Raw genomic sequence first — 11,416 nt, 5'->3', positions numbered from 1 at the left:
TCCCCGGGGACCTGAATCATATTTTTACCCCCCCCCCCCAAAAAAAAAAAAAAAAAAAACAATGTTGCGCATTCCTGGAGGTACAATGTGAAACTGTTTTTCATTATCTTGTTCCCCTCCTCGAGCATCGCTAAAAGGGCACTTATGGCATATTTGGGCCTGAGTTAGCATGTATGGCAAAGTATGCTGTTGCACCTCTACACAATTGATGAAGTTAGAAATAGTCATTATGCTCATAATTCACATTTTCTGCAATATTGCCATTCACTGAAAAAAGAATCCAAAACAATCCCAAAATACAGTGAATGTATATCTCAAAACCATTCAGTTGTGTAGTTCTTTAAAAAAAATTGGCTCTCATGAGAACAAATTATGAAGTCATAATTTATTTAACAGATGATGAAGAGAAAATATTTAAGAAAATGATCAGAGAAAATACACGCCCTGGGTGTGAAAAACATATAGCTATCAATTTAACACAGCGCAGCATGATTCAATAGCCTGAGGAGCCACTTGCTTCGTCTCTCACACGTGTGAAGAATCTAACCAGTCACCACACTGACTACATTTACATGCAGTGAAAAGTCTGCTTTCTGAAACATTTGGAAGAACTCGTTGATACTTATCAGATTTTCTTTCCTGGCAGACTTTGTCATACCTTTTTGTTTTAGCCCCTTGCATGGTTACACCTTTCCTGACCCTCCTTCACGCTGTCTGAATAAGGCGAAGGAGGGGAGTGTCAAGACGAGCTCAAGTTGAATTAAAAAAACATTTTGCAGGTCACAAGAGTCCAAAGTCCATATAACGGACCTTTGGCTCGGGCTGTCAACATGGCGCCGGGCTATTTAAGTCCACACCGCCGGAATAAAAAATAGTTCCAGAGGCGAAGAGCAAAATGTCTCCGCTTCAGCTGTCCGTTTTCTGGCGTTTGTCGCTCGCCTTCTTTTTCAACTCGTTCCTCTTCTTCCTCGACATTTTCTTGGCCGTGGTGGTGGATGCTAAGTGTCACGCCGGTAACGCTACCAGCGAATCGGGAAGCAAACGCGGAAGTACGCTCCCGCGAAACCAATCAGAGGTCGAGGATCTTTTTGGAGAGGAATCTGATTGGGTGACTAAAAGCGACGACCGAGACGTGAGTGAATAATAAGATTCATAATAACAATAATTGGAGTACAAATCTTAAAGTTTCTCACACTAGATGTACTTTAAGTATTTAAAACAAACCAGTGAAAGTTTTGATTATGTTTTGACGTATTTTATTTTATTTGTTTGCATTATAAGTTCCGTCCGTAGTGGTGTAAAGATCAGTATGTTGGTTAAAGAGAGTCACTTAATCCTCTCGGACAGCGGTTATAAAATGTTACACCCCAGTGCACTCTCAGATGTCAATTAAGTGTATATTATTTATTGTAGCTTAGCTGGCTACATTTCTCTGGTGGGTACCGGGTGTGAACAAGGTTTCCGCCCGTCCCGCTTTGCGCCGCTTCTGCCGGTCATGATCGTTGCTTAGTTACGCGCTCGCTGGACACGAAACACCAGACCGCCCTGCGGGTTTTCAAAATGTCGACTACAACAGATAACAAGAGTAACAAGAAGTACTCTTGGAAAAAGTAGCATGGCGAGGAAGAGAGGGAAAGCTGTTGACTGTTTAGCGCTGATCTGGCACCAAAGAGCACATGAAGGGGTTGAGGAAGAGACTTGTTTTGTGCCCCTCCCCCATTTTTTCATCTTTTCATTTGGGTTCACACAAGTGTTTATTTTATGATATTTACTTTTATTATAGCAAAAATGTCCCCAGACAGGCTTTGTTCGGGGTTTGGGGGAGCCAAATCCTCAATTTTCTTTCGCCCGTGTGGTTCTGACGTGGCGACGTCAGGAGTGTCGCTATGCTCCACATCTGAAAGGTGGCAACTCTCAGTGTGAAGCTTTGTCTTATGTCGAATACTGTACTTTAGCTCACGACATTGCACAACACGAGCAGCCGTGGTGCGTCGAACAACAGCAACAGTTCCACGCAAACTGGTCACGTGACATTAGAAAAGAACACACAGGATGGATAGAAGAGTCGAGTGCTAATAGGTGCAATCAGATAAGACAACAAAGTACTGACTTTAAGTGTTTAAGCGCATGGTCGTTGAGAATACGACTAACTGCTTGCTCTCAATTCACTGCCTCTCACTGCAGATACAGTACAGCAAAGGACCCGATGGCCCATCAGCAATAAAACCCATTTGGAGTTAACAAATAACCCAGGCCACACTCATATACATTCAGTCCCCCCACCCCCTCCTTTGAACACTCGATAAGGCAGAACAACACAATTGTTGTGCTTTGTGCTCCACATGTTCAGGCATTGATTTCTTTGGATTGGATTGTGAAGGAACAAGTAACAACGATGGTTAGGGGAAAGTACATCAAATGAACTGTCGCATTTCATATTTTAGAGCGATGATTCCCAACCTCGGTGGCGTGTACCAGGGGGTATACGCGCTTGAGTCGACTCGAAACCTGAGTTCTGAGTCGAATCCCTCCGAGCTTGAAAAGTGGGATCAGTCGGATCCAGAACGGGGTTCTTCTAGTTCATGAAAAGTACGTAATGAAAAAAACTAATACTAAAAGTGGAAAGAAAAAAATCAGTAATTAAATAAAAACAAGAGTGCGTAAAAAAAGAGAACTGTCACTACCGTAAATTTTATGTTTACGAAACTAAAATGACAGCAAAAATTTCCTTCATTGTCATCTTTGCCACTTCATTTCCTTCATGTGCTTTTTGTTGTTGTTGTTTTTCTAGGATTACTCGGCGCTATTGCCGTGTAGAAGAAGGAAGGTTGAACAGTCGTTTGGGAATTGGACTTTGTTTTATACCACAAACCTTAGTGACCTTCTTTACCTTGCACCTGACAAATACTTATATATATAGAGAGAGAGAGAGAGAGAGAGAGAGAGAGAGAGAGAGAGAGAGAGAGAGAGAGAGACAGAGAGACTGAATTTATAAAACAAAAGTCAAAGTACATCAAATGAACTGTCGCATTTCATATTTTAGAGCGATGATTCCCAACCTCGGTGGCGTGTACCAGGGGGTATACGCGCTTGAGTCTACTCGACACCTGAGTTCTGAGTCGAATCCCTCTGAGCTTGAAAAGTGGGATCAGTCGAGTCCAGAATGGGGTTCTTGTAGTTCATGAAAAGTAATGAAAAAACTAATACTAAAAGTGGAAAGAAAAAAATCAGTAATTAAATAAAAACAAGAGTGCGTAAAAAAAGAGAACTGTCACTACCGTAAATTTTATGTTTACGAAACTAAAATGACAGCAAAAATTTCCTTCATTGTCATCTTTGCCACTTCATTTCCTTCATGTGCTTTTTGTTGTTGCCTTTTTCTCAGGATTACTCGGCGCTATTGCCGTGTAGAAGAAGGAAGGTTGAACAGTCGTTTGGGAATTGGACTTTGTTTTATACCACAAACCTTAGTGACCTTCTTTACCTTGCACCTGACAAATACTTATATAGAGAGAGAGAGAGAGAGAGAGAGAGAGACTGAATTTATAAAACAAAAGTCAGGGCAAAATCAAATCTATCTGGTCCAGAACACTTGAGCTGAATTAGTTCAATCATGTCAAAGGATGAGGGGGTATTTGTGTTTCTGTGTGTCTGCTGCATGCGCCACATTTAAAGATCCGCACACTAATTCATCAGTATAATCCACTGTTGCAAAAAAAAAAAAAGTTCGCCGTTTGTTTCTTGTGTGCATCAGTCAGTGTGTGGCTGGACTTCATGGTTGACCTACGGCCAAACGGTCTACATGGTGGGTCTACTGCTTGGATCGCTGGTGGGCGGAGCTCTGTCTGACAGGTACAATTCTTACCAGAATTGGCAAAAGTACTTGCACACTATACCTACGTAGAAGACGAAGTAAAGGTACTGTACTTGGACAAAAAAATCCCCCCAAAAAAATCCAATAATAACCAAAAACACAAAAGCTTTGTCAACAAACAAAAGTACCGTACTGTTCTTAATTTTTTCTCATGAAAAAAAAAAAAAAAACATTTAAAAATTGAAATTTTGAGTTTTGTGTTGGCTGGAACTGATGAATTTCATTGCCATGCATTTCAAAGAGGGAAAGTTGATTTGCGGTACGAGTGTTTGGAAAGAAAAAAAGGCACCATGACACAGATATCTCTTTTCAAATGTGGGGAGTAAACCTAAAAAGTTGTCAGAAAAATAAATACTTAAATACAGATTCCAAATGAATCTACTTAAGTACGGTAACCAAGTACATTGGTGTGGAGAGAAGAATTTAATTTATTCAATAACCAAGCCCGTACCTCAAATCAGCATTCCCCATCGAAATGAATGGAAATACAATTCATCCGTTTTAGCCTCCCCACAAAAAAAAAAAAAAAAAACTTTTTTCTAAGTAGAGAAGCCAAATGGTTGCCAAATGATTTCCAATGATGAAAAAAAAAAACGTCAGGAAGTTGTAACGCTCCTGAATTGTCTGGATAGGGGGTGGCTCGAAGAAGCATAGACAAGGATAAGATGTTTGCACCAACAAGGTTTATGAACAAAATCTACGGTGGCGCATGACTTGCATCACCGGAAGTTGTGACCGCTCAGAGCTGTTGCGATCTCTCTTTCCTACATCCAATAAACCTCAGAAACCCAAAAAAGATGCTTGAAAAACCGACTGCCCGGAGACGGCTGGGATAGGCTCCAGCTCCCCCCGCGACCCTAGTGAGGATCAAGCGGTTCGGAAAATGAATGAATGAATGAATGAATGTTTGGAAAGAAAAAAGGCACCATGACACAGATATCTCTTTTCAAATGTGGGGAGTAAACCTAAAAAGTTGTCAGAAAAATAAATACTGAAATACAGATTCCAAATGAATCTACTTAAGTACGGTAACCAAGTACATTGGTGTGGAGAGAAGAATTTAATTTATTCAATAACCAAGCCCGTACCTCAAATCAGCATTCCCCATCGAAATGAATGGAAATGCAATTCATCCGTTTTAGCCTTCCCACAAAAACAAAACAAAAAAAAAAAAACACCAACTTTTTTCTCCAGTTTCTTTTTGACAACAAAAATTGCACTTAACAGTGTGGAGCTGCAACGATCAATTAATTAATCGACAACAAATCAATTCAACTCATTCAATAATTATTTTGGTCATCGATTCATCGTGGAGAGAACTTGTTTCAGATAAAAATGTCAAAATCCTCGGAGTCTCAGCCTCTCCGCAGTAAATACTTTCAGATTCCGAGCAGCCCTCCATGAAAGCAGACCAATTATGTTTGCGCTGAATCAAAATAAAACATTAACCAACATTGGCTGGAAAGAGTGATCAAAATGGTGACATTTTATGACATTTGACGGACCACACTTGCACGCAAAGTACTTTTCTGCACTTTTAAATGTCTTGTTTCTGAATCATGAGGTGGAAAATGAAACGTGATTTTGAATCCGATCCATTGATAATCACCAAAATAATCAACCGATTAATCGACTCTGAAAATAATTTGTTGCAGCGCTACAACAGTATTGTGGCATATAAAAGCACATATTCATTTTTTTCTTTGCACGTAGACCAACAAACACGGAAGATGCAAGTGCACAGCACGACTGTAGCTAGTTTGCTGTTCTTCCTCGTGCTTCTAAGTCAAGGCACATACTGTACTTGTGTGTCACGGCACCACACACACACACACACACACACACACACACACACATGCACACGCTTGTACACGTGAGTGTTTTTGTGTCGCAACCTGCGCCCGCACTTTTTACCTTTGCGCGTGCAGGTACGGGAAGCGTCCGGTGCTGCTGTTCAGCGTGTACGTGCAGGCTGTGTGCGGCCTGTTGCCCGCCGTTCTCCCCCAACCGTTTCTCTTCCTCGCCGTTCGTTGCCTGGCGGGCGTTTGCTGCTGCTGCATCAACAACTGCTCCTTCAGTCTGGGTAAAAAAAAAAAAAGAAAGAAAGAAATCGAATCGCATGGCTTTAATTTTTGAGACAAGCACACCGGCAGGATCGAACAGGTTGCCTCGGAGCCCGTCCCAGCTGTCTTTGGGCAGTAGGCGGGGGGACACCCTGAACCAGTTGGCAGCCAATCGCAGGGCACACATACACAAACAACGATTCGAGCTCACAATCACTCCTAGGGAAAATTTAGAGTGTTCAATCAGCCTGCCGTGCATGTTTTTGGAATGTGGGAGAAAACCAGAGTACCCGGAGAAAACCCACAAACTCCACACAGGAAGGCCGGAGCCGGGATCAAACCGACAACCTCTGCACTGTGAGGTTGACGCGCTAACCCCTGGACCGGTGGCCTTCCCTTTGAAATTAACAAGCCTTAAAACACTGGTGTCAAACGCAAGGCCTGGGGGCCGGATCTGGCCCGCCACATCATTTTATGTGGCCCGCGAAAGCAAATCAAAGATGGCAAATTTCACGATGCTTGCGAAAATCTCGACCAAAATTTCAAATTCTCCTTTGTAAAAAATAAGAGGGACACTGGAAGCATTTTCTTGTTACCCAACCTCTCATGACACTAATTTAAACAATAGATGAATAAACCGTTAATCTTGACTTCTTGATATGGTTTCAGTTTCAGTTTCATAACGACCCTCCAAGGAAAACAGTAACTAAAACGTGGCCCATGACAAAAATGAGTTTGACACACCTACCTTAAAATATTGGTTACCCACATCTTTTGAAAACTATTTAGACGTTTTGTTTTTTTTTGGGGGGGGGGGGGTTAATGAATTTTAGTGGGGAAATATTGCATGTTGACAGCAAAGTCCCCTGATATTGCGGCACTGCGATATTGTGAAAGTAGTCAAAGACGGCATGACAACAAAGGCTCCCTTGTGCTGAGAATCACCGCTCCCGGCTTTTGACGACCACCAAATCTTTTGCTTGGGCGTTGCAGCTGTGGAGTGGACCGCCCCCTCCGCCCGCCTCTGGCCGCCCGCCTTTTTGGGCTTCTGCTTCAGTCTCGGGACAATGGCCGGAGCTCTGCTGGCCTGGCTTAGTCCCACTTGGACACAGCTTCACCTGTCTCTCGCTCTGCCCCAGTTCATCTGCCTGCCACTCTACCGGTCTGTCCTCCTTCGCCCGTCGCGTGTCACGACGCTGCGTCTCCACCCGCAGTGTCTTTCTGTCCAACCGTTTGATCATTTGTCCTTCTCAGGCGAATTTCTGTTTGTCCGCACAGTTCACTTCCAGAGTCTCCCAGCTGGTTGGCGTTAATGGGGAGGACCGATGTCCTGTTCCGCTACCGCGAAGGGAAACGCGGCCGACAAACAGTGTGTGGACATGGTACACGGAGACGCAGACTCAGACACGACATCCTGCTATCTGAATCATCTGCTCGTCCGTGCATCCGTAGCTCCTGGGATCAAATGTGGCGGAGAAGCAGAAAGCCGCCGAGGCTCAGAAAGATCAAACAACAAGTGGCCTCCTCCCCTTCAAACATCCGACTGTCCTGCTGCGGCTGTCCGTCATGAGCTATCTGGGGTAACGCATTGTTTTTTAAGACAGTGAACCCCCACTTTGTCAGTTTCTCTGCGCTTTCTGTAACACTGTTAAGATGTCAAATTTATTTTGAAGTGTCTTATCGCCAAAAAGAGAGGGGGGAAAAAAAAGAAAGAATTTTAAAGTGTTTGAGGACTACAGTTAATGATTAATTTATTGATTGATAAACATACTCCAGGCAGTTCTTAACATTTTGGGAGGTTGTCACCTACTCAAGCTTTTTCACTATTCAAGGCAGGGCTCGGATAGCGGGGGCTGACTATCCTTTAAATATGAAATATCACAACAATTCCAACATTTTTTTTCCCTTGTTTAGGTGAAATAGAAACGTGCTGAAATTGTGATGTGTGCTGTGATTGGTCAGTGCTGCGACGGCGTTGACATACTACGGCATCTGTATGAACATCGGCTCCTTCGGCGTGAACGTCTACTCGGCCCAGTTCTTCTCCGGCCTTTCCGAGACTCCCTGCCTGCTCATCCCGCTGGTCCGCCTGGATCGGCGTCCCTTCAGCATGCTGACTCTGTTCCTGAGCGGCGCCGCCTGCTTTCTGTCTTTGCTGCTCTCCAGACACCAATGTGAGGCTCCCACAAATATATGTTTGCTCAGTGGTGCGCCAGTCGTTTCTGGACAGACAACTTGTCCTCCAGTCATGAAATGTTTTCAAACTTAATTGCCAGCACCAGTTTAAGCTTACAGTCAAACTTAACATAAAGAGAATTAATTACATGTGGATTTAAAACATCCACTTTGCTTTGCTTGACTTACATACGGTCTGTTCCGCTTCACGCGAACAAACAATGCAAAACGCTGAAGACAGGTTAACGAAAAGCGTCAGTGTTATACCAGATACTTGAACACAAACGCTGTAGCAACACAGACAATATTAACAATACGGAGACATTCTTTATCCTCCGCGAAGAGCAACTAAGATTACTGCGATTCACTGAGGAGCTGAGACAGTCCATGTAGGCTCGAGTACAAATAAATCATGCACTGTACTGCCGCCAGGTGGCCAAAGTGCACGCACCCAAAGGAGCAGCACAATGTCCGTTGACTTGAAGAAAAAAAAAGTTATTCTTTACATTGTATTTGTAGACAATGTATGTTCTGACAAAATACAATATGGAGTACTATTTTTCTCTCTCAGTTTTGATTTTGGGATAGGCTGGTAACAAACTGAACTGAATGAAATTTCAATGAAAGTGAAAAGCTTCGAGTGTGGTCAGGGAATGCATTAAACTCCTCCCAAGGTCCCACCGACTACTTTTATCGCTTTGGCATCAGCTCGTGGCAACTTGCTGCCAAGTTGCGGCCACTGTAGTGAGGTGAGGAGTTTCGGGTAAGAGAGTGCTTTGCTTCGCTTTGCCATCATTGTCTTGTACCATCTCTGAAAAACCTGAATACTGAAATAATCTTGCTCTAATTTATTGTAAATTTTGGACCTGTTTCACATGCATCCTTTTACAGGGTAGTGATGCGATGCTGATCACAAGTCTATTCGGCAGGTGATGCAATGCTCGTGATGAGCTTGGCACTGCTGGGCAAATTCTGCATCATAGCCACAATCTTCATCTTGAGTCTGTACAGCATTGAGCTGTTTCCCACAGTGGTCAGGTAACACGTTAAACGACGGGTGGTAAATTCGCCAGGTCACGAAGCGGATTTACTCATTTGAATGTGTTGTGTATTCCACCTGCAGGCAGCGTTGCATGTCGATGGTCAACTTGTGGTTCCGGCTCGGTTGTCTGGTGAGCACTCTGTTCCCGCCCAACCCTGAGGGAGCCCTCTCACTGGCCGCCATGCTCATCTACGGCGGCGGGCCGATCATTGGCTGCGGATTGTGTCTACTCCTTCCGGAGACCATCGGCATCCCGCTTCCTGACTCTGTGGACGACTGTCTCAGGGCAACAACGCAAGACCCCGTCAAAAGGACGAGGTGAGGACACGAGTGTCCCAATTGGAGCTGTGATGAGCGCAAGCTCGTCTGCGCAGCTGCCAGAAAGCCCGCCCGATGTATGTATTAATAAAATGTTCATTTTGTTTTCTGTTTATTGAGAATTGTATTATGACTTGTTCGAATAAAGATTCTATTAAAAAAAAAAAAGCCTGCCCGAGGCACAACACAACGAAGCACTTGCCTAGGACCACACGACCACTAGGGGACACCCAAGAGCACTTAACAGTCCCACTGAGGAAGAACAGTTACAGAAAAAACGCTAACTCGTTGGATTAAAGTAGTTCTTTTACATTTAGGGCAGCGGTCCCCAACCGCCGGTCCGCGGACCCGTACCGGTCAGCCGGGCATTTGGTACCGGGCCGCGCAGAAAGAACTTGCCTTAATTCCGTTTTATTTATTTCGGAATACGAAAGATGTTTTATTTTGAAAACTTACCGGATTCTCCGTTACATCAGTCTGTGTCCAGCTTGACACACGTCAAGCCACGTTTCTCCGTAACGCGACCAATTAGGCTAAAAACAAACACCGGAGCTCGCAAAATGAGTAAAAAAACTGCTGGAGATCGCAAATGACGGCGGCCTTAAAAGTACGTTCGAGACAACTGGATTAAAGTTATGTCTGAATACTCTGAGATCGCCACAATAGCACTTTTGCTATTTCCGACATCCTACCTGTGTGAGGCGGGGGGGATTATGCAGCAACGGCGACGAAAACAAAATTACTAAGTAGACTGGACATAAACCACACACTTGCGGTGTCATTGTCTCTCCTATTACCCCGAGATGGGACCGTCTGGTTGCCGAAAATCAAGCTCGGTGCTGTGGTGAGTCGTCATTTTCATGCACTTTGAATTTGCGTTGTATCGTATTTTGAAGGCATTAAACATTGCCATAGCGATTGGAGTGTTGCGTGCCAGATTAGACGCTCCTTGTGTTTATTATTATATTTCGAAAACACCACAGTTTTCATGCAGCTCATACCATATTATTTTGTTGTATTATTTCCGCCACACCTTAAATGCCGGTCCCTGAAAATATTGTCTGACATAAACCGGTCCGTGGGGCAAAAAAGGTTGGGGACCCCTGATTTAGGGGGTTTCTGTTGATTGAGTTAATTAATATTAATTCATGGTTCATTTGTCTTCATTTTAGCATAATACTAAACTAAAAGACCGAATCATTCATGTATAATACATCTTATGTTTATTGTGATAGTTAGTTTGATTTGTTCAAAAAATATCTGCGACCGTGACCTTGAAAAAAAAAATCGCACATTAAATCACAATCATATTTGGGGGAGGGGGTGGTCCCAATTAAGATTACTTTTCAAAATCATTCTACACTCATTTCAACCACTTTAATACAAATACTCACATCATAATGAAACGCACCGGTTGTGTGACTTGATTTCTCAGTCTTCGGCTAAGCCAAGTGCAGTTGTCAGAGCAGCTGGCTCTTGCCGTTGTCAAATTACACACAATTTGCAACCGCGTTGAAGTCTGAAATATTTTGCAGTTGAGAAAAAACATTTTCCACTTAGGTTCTCTGCTCCCAAAAAAAGTTGTGAAATATCAAGTTTGCCTATCTCCTGTCTTTCCAGGAAGCTGCAAAGCCAGATGGCTGTCGTTGGCGCATCAGAGTGAAGGCGCAAACGCACAACAGCTCCCGGGCAGCGTGGAAACAGCCACATTTCATTTTAATGACTCCACTTTTATTTTTGTTCTTTGTCTGATTTAAGTCTTAAAACACTGTTTTTTTTATTATAAGCTAGCATGCATGAATGGTGAGTTTGGGTACTGAATTCAAGGGATTCAACGCTTCATTCGTTGCAAGTGGAACAGTAACGTGTAATAAAGTTGCTCAATACTGTACAATATCAACAAAGTGTGCTCGTGCAAGCGTTTAAAAACTACATCACTTTGAG

General features: G+C 43.3%; 1 protein-coding gene across 1 annotated transcript; it reads left to right on the top strand.

Annotated features, from left to right (window-relative positions):
• Positions 1–768: 768 nt before the first annotated feature.
• LOC109510423 (solute carrier family 22 member 6) lies at positions 769–11,386 on the top strand. The gene is given in 11 exon segments (XM_019860733.1): positions 769–1,132; positions 3,755–3,852; positions 5,803–5,957; positions 6,931–7,099; positions 7,216–7,282; positions 7,284–7,319; positions 7,390–7,517; positions 7,900–8,111; positions 9,042–9,150; positions 9,236–9,472; positions 11,093–11,386. Coding segments are annotated over 11 exon segments (1,491 nt in total). The 5' UTR covers positions 769–895; the 3' UTR covers positions 11,136–11,386.
• The last annotated feature ends 30 nt before the right edge of the window (positions 11,387–11,416 follow it).

Source organism: Hippocampus comes, unplaced genomic scaffold (genome assembly GCF_001891065.2).
Source record: "Hippocampus comes isolate QL1 unplaced genomic scaffold, H_comes_QL1_v1.1 scaffold56, whole genome shotgun sequence".
Lineage (NCBI taxonomy): Eukaryota > Metazoa > Chordata > Actinopteri > Syngnathiformes > Syngnathidae > Hippocampus > Hippocampus comes.
Note: the sequence above shows the minus strand (reverse complement) of the source record. Positions and strands in the feature narration are given on the sequence as shown.